Raw genomic sequence first — 23,297 nt, 5'->3', positions numbered from 1 at the left:
CAGGATTAAGTGAATTTGGTGTGTTTGTTTGCTTATTTATAGACACGGGTGCTTTGATCATAGTTTACTGACACTTTCCCCAACCCAGATACTCTAGCATATAGGAGCCTTAGTTTTCCCTGCTATAAAACCAGAACACTTAATCTATGAGTAAGAAGGGTCTCAGAATGGATTTGATTCAAACACTGGGGTAATATATGTTCTTCATCTATGCTGTGGAATCCTAGGAATCCATTTTGTTACCTCTCCCATTCCAGGCATCTGTTTACCTGTGGCCAGGGTTCTAAATAATCTAGCCCCTCTGAGACAGACACCATAAAAATAGCCCTAGCAGGGATGACCTACTCAGAGTATGGGATTATTCCTAAGGAATGTTCAAGAGTTACAGGTGGCTCCTGAATTCAGCAAGACTGAAGAGTGTTATTGTTAGTTGCTCAAATATTAGATCCATTAAAGCTAATCTTAAAATATTGATTAAAATATTCTTCAACTATCAGAATATTAATATGTAGGAGGAGGAGGTGTTCTTGTTGAACAGCCTAGGATAGTACATAAATATAGAGGGGCTGTAAATCACAGACCACACACAACTACTTATGTGCCTTCCAATAAATGGTACACTTACTGTGGAAGGCAGTTTGACAGTTTCTTATAAAACTAAACATACTTTTATACCTTTACTATATGATGTAGCAATTACACTCCTTGGTACAAATCCAGTGGAGTTGAAAACTTAAAAAAAAAAATCTGCACATGGATATTTAGGCAACTTTATTAATAATTGCCCAAACTTGGGAATAACTAAGATATTTTTCAGTAAGTGAATGGATAAAGTATTGTACATTCAGAAAGTGGAATATTATTCATCACTAAATAGAAATGAGCTAAATAGAAATGAGCTATCAAGCCATATTACTAAGTGAAAGAAGCCCGTTTCAAAAGGCTACATGCTATATGAATATGACATTCTGGAAAAGGCAAAATCATGGATATAATACAAAAATCAGTGGTTGCCAAGGGTTCGTGTGTGGAGGAAATACAAAATAGGCAGAGTACAGAGGATTTTTAAGGCAGTAAAACTACTCTGTGTGATACTGTGATGGTGGATTCACCATCATTTCATTATACATTTCTCCAAGCCCATAGAATGTATAACACCAAGAGCAAGTCCTACTGTAAACTGTGGATTTGGGGCAATGATAACGATGTGTCAATGTAGGTTCATCAGTTATAATAAATATGCCACTCAGGTAGGGGATGTTGATGATGGAAGAGTCTGTGGGGGAAGGCAGGGAATATATGGGAACTCTATATTTTCTGCTCAGTTTTTGTTTTTGTGAAGCTATAATTGTTCTAAAATATACAGTCTAATTTTTTTAAGTGCCTGCCAAGAGGCAATGTCTCCTTTTAAAAAGTAGAAATGGGGATATTATAAGACTTTAAGAAATCTTCATTGAGAGACATCACAAAGCAAAGCACACATTACAGATTGAAGAGACTGAGGGATTAGAGATTATGTTAGCAGAGCTATAGATTCTTGGTGACATCAGTATGACCAACTCCATGACTGCTCAAGGAAAACTCTTTTTGTTGCAAAGTACATAAGAACAAAACTAAAGAAAACCCTATGCTGGTAGTTTCATATGAAAAGCAGCTTAAAGGGTAGGGTAGGCCTCAGGGGTAGACTTCAGACATTCAGCATTCTCATGCCCACACTACTGACCTGTGCGATGGCATAATCTGAGTTGTTGGTGGCCAGCATGCCCTCATTCCCACTGATTCCCACACCCACGTGGGCCATCTGGATCATCCCAACATCATTGGCACCGTCCCCAATGGCAAGAGTTATGGCCCCTACATGCTTCTTAACCAGGTCCACTATTTCTGCCTTCTGGAGGGGAGATAACCTGAAAAAGACAGAAATCACCATTTTTAGTGTTTTGTTTTTGTTCACCTTGTTCTAAAACCCTTTAACAAGTAGTCAACAATGATCTATACATAATCAACTTTATTTTTTTATTTTTTAAATTTATTTTCAGCGTAACAGTATTCATTGTTTTTGCACCACACCCAGTGCTCCATGTAATCCATGCCCTCTCTAATACCCACCACCTGGTTCCCCCAACCTCCCACCCTTGCCCCTTCAAAACCCTCAGATTGTTTTTCAGAGTCCATAGTCTATCATGGTTCACCTCCCCTTCTAATTTCCCTCAACTCCCTTCTCCTTTCCATCTCCCCTTGTCCTCCATGCTATTTGTTATGCTCCACAAATAAGTGAAACCATATGATAACTGACTCTCTCTGCTTGACTTATTTCACTCAGCATAATCTCTTCCAGTCCTGTCCATGTTGTTACAAAAGTTGGGTATTCATCCTTTCTGATGGAGGCATAATACTCCATAGTGTATATGGACCACATCTTCCTTATCCATTCATCCGTTGAAGGGCATCTTGGTTCTTTCCACTGTTTGGCAACTATGGCCATTGCTGCTATAAACATTGGGGTCCAGATGGCCCTTCTTTTCACTACATCTGTATCTTTGGGATAAATACCGAGTAGTGCAATTGCAGGGTCATAGGGAAGCTCTATTTTTAATTTCTTGAGGAATCTCCACACTGTTCTCCAAAGTGGCTGCACCAACTTACATTCCCACCAACAGTGTAAGAGGGTTCCCCTTTCTCCACATCCTCTCCAACACATGTTGTTTCCTGTCTTGCTAATTTGGGCCATAATCAACTTTGAATGGCAGTTACTGGTAAATCTCCCAATTCATTAATTAAGCTTTTTACAAATATAAAAATGTTTCACCCACAACCTAAAAAAACAAATGAATAAACAAAAGCAGAATTAGAACTATAAGTAAAAGAACAAACTGATGGCTGCTGGAGGGGAAGGGGATGGAGGGATGTGTAAAATAGGAGAAGACGACTTAGAGATACAGGCTTCCCGTTATGTAGTGAGGGAACCAGGTGGTGGGTATTGGAGAGGACACAGATTGCATGGAGCACTGGGTGTGGTGCAAAAACAATGAATATTGTTACACTGAAAAAAATAAAAAATTTTTAAAAATGGAAAATAATATAAGTATGTAGTATATGTGAGAATATTATATCACTACGTTATAATATGCATATATTTTATAATGTTAATTAGTTATGCATAATAGTACAGATACATTATAAATGATATATATCAGAACATAAAAACTGGACAAACCATGAAGTTGGACTTTTGAAAATATCAGCAAAATTGGTAAAGCCCTAACTAGACTGATCAAGGAAAAAAGTAAATTATTCATATGAGGAAGGAAAGAAGGACCACCACCATAAATCACGCAAAAGTAACAAATAAAGGAATGTTGTGAAAAACTTAATGACAATACATTTGACAACTAGATCAAATGAATAAATTCCTTGAAAGACAAATCACAAACCTAACTGAAGAGCTAGTAGAAAATATTTGCTAAATAAATTGAATTATTTATTAAGATCTTCCCACAAAGTCAGACCCAGATGGCATCAACAATGAAGTCTATCAAACATTTTGGGAAGAAATAATACCAATACCACAGAAAGTGTAGACAGAGGACAAGGAAATACCTCCCAAATTAATTTATCAGGCCAGATTTATCCTGAAACCAAAGCCTTTCAAAAACTTGAAATAAAACCACAAATACCCTTCATGAGTATGGACTAAAAATCCTTAATGAAATTTTCGTAAAGTATATAGAAAAACAGTGGGTGCCTGGGTGTCTCAGTAGGTTAAGCATCTGCCCTTTGGCTCAGGTCACGTTCTCAGGATCCTGGGATAGAGCCTGCTGTCAGGTTCCCTGCTCAGTGGAGAGTCACTTCTCCCTCTCTCTCTGCCCCTCCCCCCTGCTTGTGCTTGCCCTTTGTCTCTCTCTTTCTCCCTCTCACTCTCAAAAAAATAAATAAAATCTTTTTAAAAAGAAAAATGATAAAATTCAGTCATAAAATTTTGAAGCCATGAAGAATGTTAGAGACAGACCCTACTCTCTTTCCCTACCACCACTTCCTTTGTAAGTTACAGTTTCAGCCAGTTCCATACCAAATTGCTTTCATCAGTCCAGGATATAGCTCAGTCAACAGACTTCAGTTTTGTTTTCATTTATGTTTACTGTTCATCTAATGGGACACTTCAAGGAAGGAAGTGACTAAATGGAGAAACTAAGGCAATGAACCACTTAAACCTGGATAGCTGAGAGTTGCTGTCATGGTTGGTCGAAGAGTGACCCCTGCAGAAGCTGGACAGGGAAGAGAGTGAGGTCAAGTTGCACATTTCCCTGCTCCTCCTTGCCATGTCTTCTCCAGGTGGCTGTGTCTGCCTACCACAGCTCAAGGCTCCTCTAGAGGCAGTCCACTCTGCAGGGCTCCCTCTTTGCAGGTATAAGGACTACTCTACTCCTACGATCCTTTTGGACCTAGGGGTATATCAGCTCTTTCCACTGCTACCAGCATGTATATGATCTCTTTGTTTTAATCTTGGGATTCTGACAGCAAGTTAACTTTAAGATCCAAACATAAGTCCCATTTGCTGAGATTTCTGGGAGAAAGCATATGTGCGTCTTCCTCTGGATGGAATCTTATGAGTTTGTGAAGCTTGAGTCTCTCAACCCCCGCCTGCTGCCAAAAGGGGATCTGGCCTGGGGATAAAGCCTGCACCAGGTGAATCAAAAGGGAGACACCATTTGAACTCTACATCAAACCACAAGTAAAGCCAGATTTAGGACAAACCACTAATAGATCACTGAAAACCAACTACTGGAATATCCACCCTTTGTGGCAAAATTAGCCCGTGTTCTCTCCTTCTCCCTGCTTCTTCAGTATGTCCTTTCATTGTTTCCTCCAGCATGAGTAGGAAGTTTGAGCAGAGAAAAAGTGAGCATTCCTTAAAATATTTTTCTGATGCAAAATGAAAACTGGTCAATTAAATCTAAATAGTTAAAAGAAACAAAAATTTTGGTGAATTGACTATTGATTAATTTTCTTGCTTCCCTTGAAGTCAGCTTTACCTACAGAATTTTCAGTCATGCAAGCTAATTCCCTTTTTGCTTAAGCTGGATTTGAATTCAGCTTTCCATTATTTTTATCAGTTCTAACTAATGGAAGACTAAATCACAAAGAATCCTAAAGGCCAAACTATAATCATGACAAGTGAGAGTGGAGTGAAGAACAGAAAGTGATGATATTTTTTTCCTTTTTTAATTTTTTATTTTTTATAAACATATAATGTATTTTTATCTCCCGGGGTACAGGTATGTGAATCACCAGGTTTACACACTTCACAGCACTCACCATAGCACATACCCTCCCCAATGTCCATAACCCCGCCCCCCTTCTCCCAATCCCCCTCCCCCCAGCAACCCTCAGTTTGTTTGTACAATGAAAGTGATGAATTTTTATAGCAGACGCTGAATGAATCTGAACACAGGAGGACATCTAAGGGAAACATTCAAAGCTTATAGGGAACCCAACTGATTCAGTAGCAAATCTATATTAATACTTAGAAGTTCAAAGCATCAAGATGTTTTAATAATTGGTTATGTTACTATTTTCATTCAGGAGCAGGGAACAACTATACCTAGTTTCATTATTTCCTTAGTTCCAGCCATTTTTGTTGTACATGGTTTGTCCTTTTTTTTTTTTTTTTTTTGGCTTTTCTTTTTTTTTTAAATTGTATTATGTTAGTTACCATAAAATACATCATTAGGTTTTTTTTTAAAGATTTTATTTATTTGACAGATAGAGATCACAAGTAGGCAGAGAGGCAGGCAGAGAGAGAGAGAGAGGAGGAAGCAGGCTTCCTGCTGAGCAGAGAGCCTGATGCGGGGCTTGATCCCAGGACCCTGAGATCATGACCTGAGCCGAAGACAGAGGCTTTAACCCAATGAGCCACCCAGGCACCCCACATCATTAGTTTTTGATGCAGTGTTCCAAGATTCACCTTTTTAAGTTGATGTTTGACTTGCACTAATACTTATAATTTCATTTTCCTCTAGAGATCAGTGGATTTTTTTTCAGATTTGCCCCTCATTTTAAATAGAGGGCTTTTGTTCTTACTGAAGACATATATCAACACATCACTAAATAATTTACCACTAAAAAATTATAATCTGCTTTCTAGTAATATCTTAGGCCTGACAAATAAAATTAAATTCAGACATCTTTCTTCAATTTGAGCATATATTTTATCAATAAGGAACTTTGCTTCTACAAAAACTTGTATTTCCATGTCCACATTTTCTTTATGTGAACAGTGTTAAAGAAAGCTGGGAGGGAAGAACAGTGAATGTATCCTTACCTACAACATAATACTGCTCTACATGAGAGGGCCAAATTGAGGAAGCTCCTTTTAATTTCAGAATGGAGGGCATACTTCAAGGTTTCACCATCAATGATGAGGGCCAGGTCATTTTCTTTACTTAACTGGGTTCCAAGAGCTTCACAGTGCCAAGTAATAGCTTGTTGTGTTGCCTATAACAAAGGTGGGGGAGGGAATCACTTTATTTTTCTCATTTTAAATATAAATGAAAGACTTTCTGAATCAAGATGGTAGACTGAGGGATATTTTTACCTCATTCTACCCTTCAAATAGCTCACTGAAATTAAAAGGTAAATAACATGAAAAGAATATTGACATCATTGGTCATTGAAGAAATGCCAAGGGAAACCACAATGAGATACTACTTCACATGCATTAGCATGACTAGGATCAAAAAGTCAGATAATAAGTGTTGATTAGGATATAGAGAAATACAAAACTCCCATACACTGCTGTTGGGAATGTAAAATGGTGTAGCCACTTTGGAAAATAGTCTGACAGTTCCACAGATGGGTAAACATGGAGTTCACCCATGACCCAGCATTCCACTCATACATATATATACCCAAGACAAATGAAAACAAGTGTTGACACAAAACTTGTATGTGAATGTTTAGAGCAGCATTATTCACAGTTGCCTAAGTTATAACAACCTAATGAATGGATAAACAAAATATGGTATATCCAAATTATGGAATATTCTTTGGCTATATAAAGGTTATGAGGTATCAATGAATGCTACAACATGAATGAACCTTGAAAATATGGTAACTAAAAGAAGCCAGTCAAAAAAACTGTATGCTATTATGATTCAATTCACATGAAAGTCAAGAAAAACAAACCCATAGAGACAGAATGTAGATTAGTGGTTGTTTAGTGTTGGGGAAGGAGGATGAGAGAGATGATATCTAAAGAGTAGGGAGATTCATTTAGAGGTGTTGAAAGTGTTCTAAAAGTTGACTATGGTGGCAGTTGCATGTATAGGTGAAAATATTAAAACAGATTGAATTGTACAAATTAAATGTAAATTTTATGTAATGTGGATTATATCTCAATAAAGCTGATTTTTTAAAGTTATAGAAGTAAGAGTGAATTCTTATCAGTTGGAAAATACAGATGGATGCTAATAGCCTATTAGAAAATTCAGAGAATTTTTTAGAAAAATATCAAAAGTGGGAACAAAATAATGTAGTGAACTCTACAAAACTGAGTCTCAGGCTTCTAAGGAAGAAATAAAGAAGTTGTAGAGACTCATCACTCAATTTAAGATGTGTGGGCATCATCTCCCTTAGCTTAGTTTCCTCACCCCAACTTTTCCTTCCCTCATAAAAAACAACTGTTGAAAGCTCAAAAGAGCAGGGAGCCTGCTTCTCCCTCTCTCTCTACCACTTCCTCTGCTTGTGCTCTCTTGCTCTCTGTGTCAAATAAATAAATAAAATCTTTTTTTTTTAAGTTTAAAATTTTATAGAAAGTACTCCCCATGCCAGTAGCAAAGTGGAAAATTCAGGTAGTAGAATATTTTAAGGAAAATGTGTAATAAAATGTTAAGTTATAGACATTAATACTAAAGAAAATTCCTCCATCAAATACAAGTGAAATTTTAAAAAAATCAATTACCACTTTCTATTGAAACATTAGTGAACTAGTATGTGTGCCAGATTATTTGTTGGTTCTTGCCAACTCTGTTTTACTTCTATGACTATGTGAAATGAATGTCATAAGTTATTAAATCATATTTAAAAGATTATTTAATTATATTATTTAACTATAACTTTCAGTTATAGTCAATGGTCTATAGAAATCAGAGATTTTTATGATGTCCCCTAAAAATATTAATAAATAAAATTTTAAGAAAGTGTGCCACCTGAGGAAAAATTTTAAACATAACAGGTATCAAGCACCAAAAGCTTTAATGAAAAAAACCTCCTCCCTATTATTCTCAGGAGGCCTTCGTTACTCATTACTCAAATGAAATAACTGTGTTTCCCAAAAGAAAAGGGACTTTAATAATCCTGGAATTACTGAGGGCTTTTTATAAACCTCAAGGTCTAATAACAGATGGAATTAAAACACTTGAAATTTGATTTCATACTGTGTAGGAACTATGATGTACTATATATATTATAATTTATATATATCATAGCAAACATTTCTACTTCTGTTTTTACTACACAGTGGACTGCATATTTCATCAATGATCTCACATAACTGTAATTGTTTTGTTGCTCCGAAGATAATCTGGCAAAATGAAAGTTTTCCTCACTTTAATAATTCTCATATTTCATTTGGTCAGTGAACACAAAACTTGGTGCTTTTCTAGTTAATATATTATTCTCAATTTTACAGATTCTTAGAACAAGTAAATGCTTGGAGCTAAAGCTATTAATTTAATGTTCTTTTTTTTCTTCCACTGATAAATTGTTTATTTATCAGTCCTGTTGCCAATGTTAACAGAAGTTAAAGGTAATTCCTCCAACATGGTTCATTCTAGAACATGACTACCTGAGTCATTTGCCAAAATTAATTATGTAAAATCCTGCAACACAACCTGAAGCACATTAAATGGGTAAATTGCATTATATGCTTCATATGGAAAACAAGTCTATCAGTAAGTAAGTAATGATTATTAAAGAATAATGAGTTTTGAAAATGACATAACTCTAAAGTTTACAGGAACTGAAAACATAACAGAAAATCTTAGAGAAACAATGTACCAGGATTACTATGTAAGTCACAATATCTAAGTGACGTAAAGTCTTCCATAGTAAGCTTCACTAACAAGATTAGCTTCTGGGAAATTCTAACTCATTCATCTAATTACTTATGCAGCTTTATTCCTCTCAAACTTGAAGAATACTGTCCATTGTACAAACTTAAAGGTCAAAAGTTGGTCTAAGGTGCTGAAATTTCAACAATGACACATAAAGAGCTTGGATTCACCACTGCCATCCTTATAGAAAAAGTGCTGAACAAAGTGCAAACCAACCTTCTTTGGACCTATCAGAGATAGATGAGATCACATGATAACTGTCACCAGAAATCTGAATAGACAAATGACCTGTGTGTAACTAGAGCAGAAGGTACTACTATAGTCACAAACTGGTAGGAATACTTAACTGGTAAATTTGAGGAATTGATGTAGCCTGAGTATGAGCTACCTCAAACGTGATAAACTCCTTGGGTTACAATCTTGATGGATGAAGACATTTTTGTGGATTCACTTCTAGAAACCTCACCAGGTTCTCATGGTGAAAAGCCAAGAAAAACTCCCCTCATGTTTCAGGCAGAAGGAGGGGGAAACTGAACATTTTGATAGATGCCCAGAGCATTCTCCATAATGAAAGCCTAGTCTCCAAAGCTAAAGACTTTACCAGAGTCTTATCCCACCTAAAGGAAAGAATGTTTACCCAATTCTAACCCCCTCTAACCTCCCTATCTAAACCAAGGGGAGAAAAGTGCTAAGAAACACAAAGACATAGGGGCACAGACTCACTAAAAGACTGAGAATTAATCGTAAGAACACTTCTCTTACCTCACACCTTACAACACACCAACAGGGCCCCAGTATAGTAACAGCGCATTAAACACACAAAAGAGCTATGAGGCACAGATCTATTTAAGGAGGAGTTCTCAGAGAAACCCCAAGACAGTAAGAGGGAATAAACAAAGACGCTAGAGGAATCTGGAGCTTCTCATGTGTATAGCTGCAACAAACATTAAATACATCCAGATTAACATAAAACTTCACATAAAGGTCTTTACCACAATTCCTCTTACCATATTCATTATGTCCAGCTCCCAACAAAAATTACAAGACATGCTAAAAAGCAAGAAAAAGCACTGCCTGAAGAGCTAAAGCAAGCATCAGAACCAGATTCAAAGATAATACAGATTTTGGAAGTATCAGACAGTGAATTTGAAATAAGCTCTGATTATGCGCTATGGTGAGTGCTGTGAAGTGTGTAAAACTGGCGATTCACAAACCCATACCCTTGGGGCTAAGAATATATTATATGTTAATTAAAAAAACTCTGATTAACATGTTAAGGACTCTAATGGAAAAATAGACAACATAAAAGAACAAGTGGGGAAGATAAGCAGACAGATGGAAACAATTAAGAAAGAATAAAAATGAAACACTAGAAACTAAAAAAACACTGTAACAGAAATGAAGAATGCCCTTATTGGGCCCAACAATAGACTGCACAAAGTCTAAAAATAAATGAGCTTAAAGATATATCAATAGAAATTTCCCAAACTGAAATATAAAGTAAAAAAATTAGATAAAAAACCAGAATAGAATATTCAAGAACTTTGGACAATTTAAAAGGTCTAACATACAGCTAATTGGAATATCAGAAGGAGAAGAGAAAGAGAACAGGCAAAAAAAAAATTTTAAGTATGAATGACTAAGAATGTTCCCAAACTCTAGCAAACATATAACTACAGACCCAGGAAACTTAGAAAACACCAAGAAGGATCAATACGAAAAAATTTACACCTATACATAGCATATTCAAACCACAAAATCAGAGGTAAAAAAGAAATGTTGAAAGAAGGCAAAGAGAAGAATAAAGTAAGAAATGCAAACTTCTCATCAGAAACAATACAGTTGAGAAGAATGTGTTGAAGGAATGAGAAACACCAACTTAGAATTTTATATCCAGTGTAAATATCCCTCAAAGGTGAAAGAGAAAGATTTTTCTGAGACAAAAACAGGAAATTTAATGCCAGCTGATCTGCCTCATAAGAAATATTTTTAAAGTTTTAGGGTATGTATCAGGCACTTAGATCTACATTTTTAAAAAGAAGACCGAAAAGAAATAAGTTAAATCTATTTAAGTTTCTTAAAAAATGATAAGAAAATTACACAGTAAAAAATATTTAAAGAAAATAAATAGCTATAGCCATTCAATTTTTAAGGGCAAGGAGGTTCAATATTAGATTACAAAATCCTTTCATTCCTTCTATGTAAATGCTATGTATGTACTCAAACTTTTGATAAAGACGGATTTGTACATATTTTATCTCTCTCCCCCTTTTTTTTTTTCATTTTTTAAAATCAAGGATCTGAGTGCTGGATTTGGTATGATGTCAGAAGCAGGGGTGATAAAGTCAGAAGCAGGGGTGATAAAGGACTAGCCTAAGAATGAGGCAAGAACTGGGGACCAGAGGTAATGTTCCAATGGACTTGAGTGAGAGTTGAAGGCAACTTATATAGATTTTAAGGTGTGGGGGAACACTCAAGCAATAAATTGGTTACACTTATATTTGATCAAATTTTTAAAAATCACTTACCTCCAATGAGTTTAAATTCAATTGAATACGAAACATGTGAGCTGATATCAGTTTACAGGAATATGCTACCAAAAGAAAAATAAAGATGTCACATATTTGAAGACTCGGTGCCTTCCATGCATTCATGTCTCTACAATAAGAAATCTATTTATGTTCTTTCTTCATCATACTCTCTGCTTTACAACTAGGTCAAAGCCTAGAAGCCCATCACAAATACTGAGCAACAGGTTGTAGACAAAAGAAATTGAAACATTGCTTCATTTTCATCGTAATTGGCCACCTAAATAGAAATGGTTGGAAAGGTGCACATAACTAATGGCTAAATCTGTACTTTGAAATGTCTGTGGATTTTTATTTTTATTATCTTTATATGATGAGAAATTCAGGTCATGCTTTGTAACAATTCCAAGTCTTGAGGAAGCCAAGTTCTGTTGAATCAAGCTGCTATTATCAATAGTATTCTGCCTACTGTTACTAATAAAATCCTAGGTGTGATTAAAGGAAATAAACTCACCCAATCCTCATAATAATGTTCAATGTGATGCTTAAGTTAGACACCTCAGGGAGCATTTTCCAATTTGAAAACTTAAGTCATTCTCACCTTAGAAATTAGACTGAGAATATTTTTTGTAAATATGGGATTAGCCTATGAGGGTCAAATACAAAATCACATCTGTATCTACAAGAATGAAACAGTCTCTGAAATAGATGAACCTTTATCAAAAAAGTTTGAGGAGTTGTAAAAGCAGCCATTTTAAAGTTCTATGAAGCTGAGGAAACATCCGCTCACAACCAGTCCAAAAATAGTCACTTGCTTTTCCTCCTATAGGCTCAAAGGTGCACAAGTCTGAAAGCAGCTGGATGAATGAAAGGAATTAACCCTGCTATGAAATACATAGGAAGTAGTGATGAGTGTAAGAAGAGAGCCCAGCAAATGTTGAGCAAGTTTGGACAGTATTTGTCTTCCTTCTCATAGGTTCAGTTTTGCCTCTGAGAACGAATGGCTGTCCTAAGGAAATGGTATGTGGGTGTTTAATTCAGCATGTGTCCACAGGTCCGGGGGCCTTACCACTCTCCAAAGTACTACTAGTTCATCCTCTCCTCTCCCACCCCAGCCATCCTCACAGCAAAATGGAAATATGGGATCCCTTGGTCAAAAACCAAGGGTTGGGGGAGGAGGGAATGTCATTATAGATTCTATAATAGGAAGTTTTTCTCTAAAAATATTTTATACTTATAAAATATAACAAGGATAGTGGTGATAGACAAAAAACAACATAAACTTACAAATTGCAAAAAAATATATAGTCTTGGTGCCATAATCTTATATAATGTGATAAAAAATAAAACTTTGTTAATATGATATCTTATTTGATCATAAGATTTTTCTGTCTTACACATCTAATTCATTTATTCAATCATCAAAATTTATATTTTTAGCAACTTTATTTTCAAACAATATATGTAGTTAAAAGCAATGTTGGTCACTCTTGGAAAATGTAAGATTGTCAATAATTTTTGACCATTTTTAATTTTGAGCAGGATATTTCCGATGCAACTATTATTAGAACTATTAAGATTTTTTTAATAGGCTGTAAGGACATTATAATGAATTTCTGATATATTATTCTGAAAATTAAATTCTTATACATTTGTAACTGATGATTCCTATGGAACAAATTTTCAAAAATGAACTGTTCATGTAAATCATTTTCATGTAAGATGGAATTTAATTTAAATATAAATTTATAAAATATCATTTAATATTTCCTTGGAGATTTCCTGAAACTTGTAGACATCATACAGAAAAGCAAAAGTAGCTTCATGATTTTTATAGAATGCAAAATGCCTATTTATGTATTCTACTGCAGCCTATCCAATTACAGGAGACAATCATTTTTAAATGGCCTTCTTCACCAATTATTGGTTCATCTGATGCTTCCTATGTAAACAGTGCTTCCCCCACACACAATAGTAATGATCTTAAAATTTAATTTCTAGAAATTTTGAAGCCTGTGGATATTTGTTTTGTCTTATTGCAGCAGTTTTTCAAAACCAGAGATTCTAAACTTCTCAAAGAATTCTAAAGATTTCCTGATAGGCTTTATTGCAATGTTCCTGTGTCCACTTTCATTTTGTAATAAATTACTGACAAAGTTCACTGCCTAATGCTGGCAGTTTCTGTACCAGCACCCAGGTTGGAGAGTTAATACTTCTGCTAAACAAGCCAACCTACTGTGGGTGCTGGTACTGCCCTCACCAGGAATCTTCCCTTCTCCTGAAGCTGTTGCTGCTGCCGATGCTGGCTCTGTATAGACAAAGGCTAAATGTCTCCATATATTATGATGAAAATCCAATCAGTATGCAGGCACTGAGTTTTACTCAGTACGTGCTCAGTATGTTTACTCATACGCGGCATTATGTCGGGTGCAAGGGAAGATTTACAACAGGTATATGATAGGCCTCTTAAAACCTAAGGAATCAAGCGTCCCCATGTGTGTGCACCTAATCTCAGCTGGTCCACTCGAGATCCCCTGAGCGCCTACCCTAGTCCCCCACGTGGTCCCATTTCTGCTCCAACAAGATGAAAGAAACTATCATGAACCAGGAGAAACTGGCCAAACTGCAAGCACAAGTGCACATTGGTGGGAAAAGAACTGCTCGCGGAAAGAAGGTGGTTCATAGAACAGCTACAGCAGATGATAAAACACTTCAGTTCTCCTTAAAGAAGTTAGGGGTAAACAGTATCTCTGGTATTGAAGAAGTGAATTTGTTCACAAACCAAAGAACAGTGATCCACTTTAACAACCCCAAAGTTCAGGCCTCGCAGGCAACGACCACTTCCACCATTACAGGCCATGCTGAGACAAATCAGCTGACAGAAATGCTACCCAGTATCTTAAACCAACTTGGTGCAGTCTGACTAGTTGAAGACTGGCTGAAGCTCTGCCCACACAATCTTATTGCAGCAGTTTTTCAAAACCAGAGATTCTAAACTTCTCAAAGAATTCTAAAGATTTCCTGATAGGCTTTATTGCAATGTAGATTGCTATCCTCTTGCTATCGGAGAGGATGATAATGATGAAGTTCCAGATCTTGTGGAGAATTTTGATGAAGCTTCCAAAAATGAAGCAAATTGAATTGAGTCAACTTCTGAAGAAGATAAGATTTGAAGAAGTTTTTGGGAGCTGCTATTTTATATTTTGACTGCTTTTAAAAATTTTGTTCATGGATCTGATAAAATCTAAACCTCTAATATTTTTAAGCCCGAGCCCCTTGGACACTGCAGCTCTTTTCAGTTTTTGCTTATACACAATTCATTCTTCACAGCTAATTAAGCTGAAGAAGCCTGGGAATAAAGTTTGAAACAAGATTAATAAAGTTCTTTGCCTAGGATATGGTTTTATTTTTTATTTCATTAACACTGATTTGTACACAGAAAGCAAAGTTGTTTATAGAAAGCTAATCACGGCATGTAATATGGCTGGTAATCTTTGATGAATTTGATTAAAGATTTTAAATAGCCATATAATATAAAAAAGATGGTATAAAGTTCTCATATTTTAAAACTTGTCTCCAGCAGCCCTCAGAGCTACAATGGTGTGAGTAATGGGTATAATTAACTATACCCATTATAATTATAAGGGATGGAATATGCTTAGTCAGTGAGAAAGAGTTTCTCTTAATACTGTCTATACTGTAAGTATATACTAAGTGCCTTTAACATATTACTACACTTAATTTTCTCTCATTTAATTCTCAACCGATGAAGTAGGGGTTAGTAGCCTCATTTTCTAGTTGTAACGCAAGGTTACCTTTAAAAAGTAGAAGTAATTTCTTAATGAAAAAGTGATTTTTTTTCATTTTTTCAACTTAGTATTTCAACTTCATTATTTCATTACTTCAACTCTTCTTGTAGGATATTCTGTAAGACCCCTGAAAAAACTAGTGTTTGTATTAGGAATGTCACCTCATCTTACATTTAAGTTGTAACACTTTAATAGGGCTACTTTTTTCTCTTGAAAAAAAAAAAAAAACTTTGAAATAACAGTAAAGTTAACATGTATACGTTTGAAAGAAATTTAGCATACAATATTTGTGCCTGCGCCCCAATCAGGATACTGAACAGCTCCATCATCCCATCTATAAGGCTACTTAAAAAAATTTGTATTAGCCAGGTGGTGGGTATTATTAGAGGTCACGGATTGCATGGAGCACTGGGTGTGGTGAAAAAATAATGAATACTGTTATGCTGAAAATAAATTTAATTAAAAAAATTTGTATTAGCAATTGTAATGTTGAAGAAACTTAAAAATTTACAAGTGATAATTAAAATAAATGTGTCATCTTCATCAAGGCAAATGAAAAAAAATTAAGAAATCAAAGCTAAAGCAGAAGAGAAAAAAACCAACATATTGGTAAGTGAAATAGAATAGTATGAATGCTGCTGGGGTCAAGAAGCAGCAGATCATGTTGAGCCATGTTATCAGAAAGTTTTCAGAAGTTAATAGAACTAGTAGTCTTAGAAAAATAGGCAAAAATGTGACAGTAGTCTTTATATAGTCCATTGTGGCCATTGTCAAAAACCAGTCTTGACATACTGATTCCCAAAAGTTACCCTCCTGCCAAATCTTTAGTCAAATTTTGTTTGTAATCAGAATCAAGACGATGTTTAGGCTTTTAACCACAAAAACATTAGCCAAATTGAGCTCCATGAAAGCCAATGGTAATTAAAACCATCACAACATTCATAAAGGCAGCAGCCAACATTTTCAAAGCCTTCACTGTGCCCAATACTTTAGGAAGAACTTTACATTCACAGCTCACGTAATCATCACAACTGCCAGGGTTATCATGATTATCTCCATTTTATTAATGAGAAAAATCTGAGGGTCAGAAAAGCTCATAAATATAGAGGCAGAAGATTCAGGCTCAAAACTGTGTCCTTGGCAACTCTAAACTCTGATTTTTAACATTATGCTCTACATTCTCTTCCAAAGATGTAAAGATGTCAGCTCTCAGGCACAACTCAATCTTTTTATTTTTGAATCCATTCTCCAACCATTCAAACCATGAAAGTAACATGAGAGGTCCCTAACCAAAAACTATTACTTTTCTTAGAAAAAGCTAGAGCTCAGAAAACCTCTAAGAAAACAAATTACATCAACACGGTCTTCGGCTTATGCGAAGTTCACGGACTCCATCTTTTTGCTGGTCTCTGCAGTCATAGCCTCTAAGGAATGATAATAACATTTAAGCTGGGACCCGGTATTCAAGAGGTCAGGAGACTGTGGCTGCTTTCAGCGAACAGACGTGTTTTGCTATGCCCTTACCAAGTTTTACACATTTAAGGCAGCATCTGTGCATCAGGATATTTCATATCAGAGATGAAATTCCCAACTATCTCTTAAAACTAAAAACCGAGGCTGCCTGGGACTCGATCACTTAAGTGTCCAAGTCTCAATTTATGTTCAGGTCATGATCTCAGGGTTGTGAGTTTGAGCCCCACCTCAGGCTCCATGCCCAGTGTGGAGCCTGTTTAGGATTCTCTCTCTCCCTCTCTCTCCGCCTTTCTAACCCCTAAAATTTTTTTAAAATTAAAAAAAAAAAAAAAAAAAAAAAACCCTGTGCCAATAGCAGACATTTCCAAAAGGCAAGGATGTACTGGATGCCCCTTCAGGGCCAGCACTCCCTTTGTGGACATTGCCCCTCACTCTTGCCCTGCTGGGTTCTTCTAGATGTTGGCAAGCCCTGCTCTAATAAACAGGAGAGATTCTTTATTTTCTTCCTTCGGGTCCACCACAGAGAGCAGTTATCTAAGAATCCATTTATTCTCAGCAAAGTGAATCACAGACTTCTGCTAACAAAAATAAGTCTCATTCAATGAGGATAAAAATTCCCCTACCAACAACACCCGCTGTGTCTCATCTAGGTTGGGTTTCAGTCCTGAGCTGAGGAGACAGTCGAAGGCTCAGGAAAAACAAACAATCCTCAGGGTGTGGGTCTGGAAAAAGTGACTGGGAAAGATTTAGGAATGAGAGAGCACTCATGCTCCTCTGCTGAGCCCCTTCACAGGGTATACGCTGAGGATATACATCAAGTTACTGTGGTCGCTGAGTTCATGATTATCGAGAAACACAGCAAGTCACACTAAAGCTAAACTATGGGAGAGCTGGCAAAAGGAGAGCATATGTGTGGTTATGTTCTCAAGAATTTGCCATGTGGATAAAAGAGTGGCTACATCATGGCTGGACTCCTTTGGTGAGTCCTTAATAATTATGTTAATAGCTAGCATTCATGAAGGACTTGTAAGTGCCTCTCACCAAGCTAAGCTCTTCACAGGGATTGCCTCAAGGTGTCCTCACAACAAGGTTGTGAGGTTAAAATTATTATTATCATCCCCATTTCACAGACCAAGAACCAAGCTAAGCTCTTCACAGGGATTGCCTCAAGGTGTCCTCACAACAAGGTTGTGAGGTTAAAATTATTATTATCATCCCCATTTCACAGACCAAGAACTGATGTTTATAGAGGTAAAGCAGATCCTTCAAAAATAGCCGAACCTTCATGGACTCTGTGTTCTCTTCCAACTACACCTTATTTCTCTGCTCCTCTTGACAGCAAAACTTTGACTCATCTTGCCATCACTGCTCCCTCATCAATGAGGGCTGGCAGATCAACCTACCAAATGGACCCCAAATTTAGTCCATCTCTCACACTCCCCATCACATCCTAGTATAAGGCACCATCATCTCTTGTCTAGATGTTTATCAAGGCTTTCTACCTGATCTTCTGACTTCTGTTCAGTCCTGTCTCCATACAAGAGCCAACAGATATTTTTAAAACATAAATTAGATATTATTCTCCTGCTTAAAACCATACACATCTCTTATTGTGGCCTGAGAAGCTTCCTATCTTCTCTGTTTTGCTCCCCATATTCCAACTACTCTGACCTTTCATTTGTTCCTCAAATATGTACATGCCCACACCAGGGCCAATGTGTGCAATATGCTTTTCGCGGAAAACTCGTCCCAGAGATCCTCTCAATGTTTGCTCCCTCTTTCCATTTGGATCACTGCTTTGAAAGTCACCTTCTTTACAGGCATTCTATTTGATTACCTTGTCTGTCTCTTGCTATGCCTTGCCGTGTTTTTATTCTTAGCACTGATTGCAATATTACAAAGCACAGTAATTTGCTTATTAATTTTATCTTTTCTACTTGGATATAAGTTTCATGAGGAGAGAGACTATTACTCAGGTTTTCATTCCCAGCTCTAGATTTTTCCTGGTTCCTAGCAAGTGTTCGATATTCACTAAGTGAATGAATATAGAATTTAAAAATGAGTGGAGACATCACATTTTGATGGTGAGAAGGAATTGAAACAATTATGTTTTTCATAATCATCACAGTAGCCAGCTCCAGTTAGATTACCATGTATGATAAAATGAGTCTGCATGTGCCACATCAAAATGTGAATATTCGCAGCTAACAATTGATTTTTCAACTCCTATTCTGCAAATCTCAATCCTTAGATACAATCATACAGTAAAGGAAGAAAAAGGAGGGAAAAAAGCGACATTGAAACTTGGGGAAAAAAACATTTTTCTCCCTCTCTGATGATTTCCCACTCAGCTTCCCCCCATTGAGAGACTTTTAACTGTAGGGAACAAACTGAGGGTTGCTGGAGGGGAGTGCTGTGGGGAGAAAGGGGTGATTGGGTGATGGGCATTAAGTAGGGCACATGATGTGATGAGAACTGGGTGTTAGATGCAACTGATAGATTACTGAACACTATACCTGAAACTAATGATATACTATAAGTTGGCTAATTGAATTTAAATTAAAAAAGAAAGAAATTTAATATTCTTACTAATAATCAAAATATTTGATGAATAATATTAATATTATTGTTTATTAATATTATTAATGTTTATTCATAATATTATGAATAAACATACATAATACAAAGATAGGTATATACATTATAGGGGAAATATACCATAACTTCAAGTTTCAAAAGAAAGGAACAAGAAACTACCCATTACTCATGTAAGCATTCTGAAGTCTATATTTCAACAATGTGAAAGAGACAAACTCTTTGCTTAGTTTGTTCAAATTTTCTGCCATGTGATGGCAAGATTCCACTGCATTCCATTACCCAAAAGCATATAAAACGATTACTTGAAGGAAGTTCAATCATTCATTCTTGATAACAGGATATATTTAGAATACCTGTCCATCCAAATTTTCTAAAACTTTATTATCTATTACCTATGTTAATTGCAGTTTCTTGTTTATCTCCTGTCAAGACCCATATTCTTATGTTTGCTTTCAGTAAAGTTGTTATCGTTTCAGGAACACGTGCTTGAAGGCGATCTTCAATGGCTGTGGCTCCAAGAAGCAGAAATTTCTAGATGTTTTTTTGAAAGAGATATTTTTTATTACTAGTTAAGATTTTTTAATAATTTTAATTTTGACAAAAGATATGCAGTCTACTTATTATGTGAAGTCCCATACATGTCACACACACACACACACACCACAGACTTTTTTTCTAGTCTCTTCCACTGGTCTATTTGTCCCTATTTTGCTACAGCATGAGGCAGTGTAGCATGATAGTTAAAGAGTATAGGCTCATGGGGGCAACTGGGTGGTTCAGTTGGCTAAGCGTCTGACTTCTGCTCAGGTCATGATCTCAGGGTCCTGGGGATCCAACACTGCACTGGGCTCCCTGCTCAGCAGGGAGTTTGCTTTTCCATCTCTCTCTTCCCTCATCCCCTCCCCTGCTGCTCATGCTTTCTCTATCTCAAATAAATAAATAAAACTTTTTTAAAGAAAAGAATATCTAGCAGATTATAATAAGGCAACTAGATCTAGAGAGGTAAGCCCCCTGCCTTTATTATTCTTCAAAAAGTATCATGATAATTCTCAGCCTCCTCCTACTTCTGTATGAATTTTAGAACAAACTGCTCAAATTTTATAAAAATCCTGTTGGGAATCATATGTACTTCCTTTATTATTTCCTGTATTACACTGAATGTATACATGACTTTGAGGAGAATAGCCACATTTATTATACTGGGATTTTCTATATATTGTATACACCTATCCACTTATGTAAGTCCTTACAAAAATTTTTCATATTTTTCCATAAATTTATTAGCACTAGATAGTTTATCATTTTTGCTCCTACTGAGAATTATTTCCCTATCACTGTGGAGATTCAAGCAGAAACTCTATGGTAGATAAAGAGGTTTATGTAAAGCATAAGTTGTCTCCCAGAAGCCAGAACATCCTAAATGTTCAAGGGTTTTCATTGTTATTCATTGCTATTCATTGTTAAAATGAAATTAAGATATAAAGCAAGTTAATTCTGTGCTGATAATTAGGATTGAAATAATTTATTTGAGATACTACCATATATAAATTATGAATTAAATTTTAAAATAACCATAAAACTTTTAGTCTTTTCAATGACCAGCTAAATTTTTCAGTGCTAAATATTCAAGTATATCAATCTTATTAGACATTCTTTATTTTCATTATTCTATTTTGGGGCCATTTCTACTGTAATACTTTTAAGATATTTCTGTATTAAAACTGGATTTTAATGTAAAATTTCTCACAACTAGCAAAAAGTATTTTCAGTAATGATTTATTTTCCTGGTATGAAATATGGATTTTAAAATAATGCCTTAAACATTTTCATGATAAAAACACACAGTTAACAAGGAATCAAAGAGATCCCTTCCTGATTATGGCAAGAAGAGGGGGACAGTAAACATTTTTAAATGTTATTTCACATTTATTCTGCTCTCCTCACAAAGACCTATACTCAAAGGAAACAGATTTTATCTTATCACGTTGGGCTTATGAGAGCCCATTAATCTGAGAGTGGGGAAATCCTTATCTCCAGCACCTTCTAGTTGTTGACATGGGGGAAGGCAAACACAGAACTCTGACTCACAAAAGATTGAGATCTAATCAAGGGCTATAACCTAGTTCCCCTCTCCCTTACCTTACCACATCAGTCTGTCTCTTACATGAAAAGAGGGAGTGCCAATGAAAGAAGTGTAAGGCTCAGGCCCTGTTTAAGAAGGAGTCTCTAGGGAAATCTGAAGATGCCAGAAGGATGAAAACAAGGCCACTAGATACAATTTTAGACTCTAATACTACAGCTACAGCAAACAGTAAACACAGCCTTTTAGTCAGAGATACATGAAACCTCACCCAAAAGGCCTATTTTCCTCATTCCCTTTATCCAATACGTCATGTGTGGCTTTCAACAAAAAGTTATAGGGCAGCGCAGGACAAAAATTACAGTCTGAACAGACAGAGAAAGCATCAGAATCAGACTCAGATATAAGAGAAATTTGGAAATTTACATACTAGAAATTTGAAATAACTGTGATTAGTATGCTAAAGATTCTAATGGTAAAAGTAAACAACATGTTATTTTTTTACAGATGAATAATGAAAGCAGAGAGATAGAAACTCTATAAAGAATCAAAAGGAAATGCTAACAATAAAAAACACCGAAACATAAATAAGGAATGCCTTCAGTAGGCTCACCAGTTATCTAAATATCCCCAAGGAAATAATTAGCAAACATGAAGATATGTCAATAAAAACTTTCCAAACTGAAAAAGTGATAAAAGAATGAAAAAAATAGAACAAAATACTAAGAACTGTGGGGCACTTATAAAAGGTATAACATACATGTAATGGGAATACCAGAATTAGAAAAGAGAAAGGAATAGAAAAAAATCCTTGAAATAATAATTGGTAAGAATTTTCCAATATTAATCACAGACACCAAACCTTGGACCCAGCCCTCAGAAAACACCAATCTTGATAAATACCAAAAATCTACACCTAGGTATTTCCTGTGCAAACTGTTTTCAAAAGAAAATCTTGAAAGAAGCCAGAGAGGATAAAACAACCACCACCACCACCTGACCTACACAGGAACAAGGATAGTAAGTACACAGGACTTCTCTTTCAAAACTATGAAAGCAAGAACAGAGTGGGGTGAAATACTGAAAGTGTTAAAAGGAAAAAACACCAAGTTAGAATTTTGTGTCCAGTGAAATTATTCTTCAAGTGTAAAGGAGAAATACATGTTTTCTCCAACAAAAATTGAGAAAATTTGTTGCTCACCACCTGCCTTGTAAGGAATGTCACAAGTTCTTCAGAAAGAAGTAAAATAATGTAGGTCAAAAACTCAGATATACATAAAGAAAGGAGTAACATTAAAGAAAGAATAATATAGATTAAATGATACATTTTATTTTTCTTATTGGCTTAACAGATGTATTGGGTGATTATGGGTTATGGACAAATGCAATGCATGACAGCATATAAGAGATTGGAGAGAGGAACTGAAAATACTGTTTGTTGTAAGTTACCTGCCCTACACATGACATGGTATAGTATTACGTGAAAGAGGACAAGTTAGTTGTAAATGTAAATTGCATACTCTAAGACAACCAATAAAAACATTTTTAAAAGAGGTATAATTGAAATGCTAAGAAAGGAGAGAAAATAGATCAGTTAAAACTAGACAAGGCAAAAAAAAAAAAAGAAAGAAAAAGAAAAAGCATAAGAAAGGGTAACAAACAGAAAATAGTTACAAATATGAAAGATATTAAACTA

General features: G+C 35.7%; 1 protein-coding gene and 1 pseudogene across 5 annotated transcripts in view; one reads left to right on the top strand and one right to left on the bottom strand.

The window, feature by feature from the left end:
• Nucleotides 1-23,297, bottom strand: part of LOC101678481 (phospholipid-transporting ATPase IB-like) — a 231,800-nt gene that overhangs the window by 87,566 nt on the left and 120,937 nt on the right. For all 5 annotated transcript variants that reach the window (XM_045069635.1, XM_045069633.1, XM_045069637.1 and 2 more), the window contains 4 exons: nucleotides 19,914-20,052; nucleotides 11,642-11,706; nucleotides 6,323-6,495; nucleotides 1,724-1,907 (listed from right to left, as the gene is read on the bottom strand). In XM_045069635.1, the coding sequence (XP_044925570.1) occupies nucleotides 1,724-1,907; nucleotides 6,323-6,495; nucleotides 11,642-11,706; nucleotides 19,914-20,052 (561 nt within the window). The remainder of the gene's footprint in view (nucleotides 1-1,723; nucleotides 1,908-6,322; nucleotides 6,496-11,641; nucleotides 11,707-19,913; nucleotides 20,053-23,297) is intronic.
• On the top strand, nucleotides 12,790-14,781 carry LOC101688090 (annotated as a pseudogene).

This window comes from Mustela putorius, unplaced genomic scaffold (assembly GCF_011764305.1).
Source record: "Mustela putorius furo isolate JIRA1106 unplaced genomic scaffold, ASM1176430v1.1 tig00003942_pilon_pilon_pilon, whole genome shotgun sequence".
NCBI lineage: Eukaryota > Metazoa > Chordata > Mammalia > Carnivora > Mustelidae > Mustela > Mustela putorius.
This window is presented reverse-complemented; position numbering and strand designations above follow the sequence as displayed.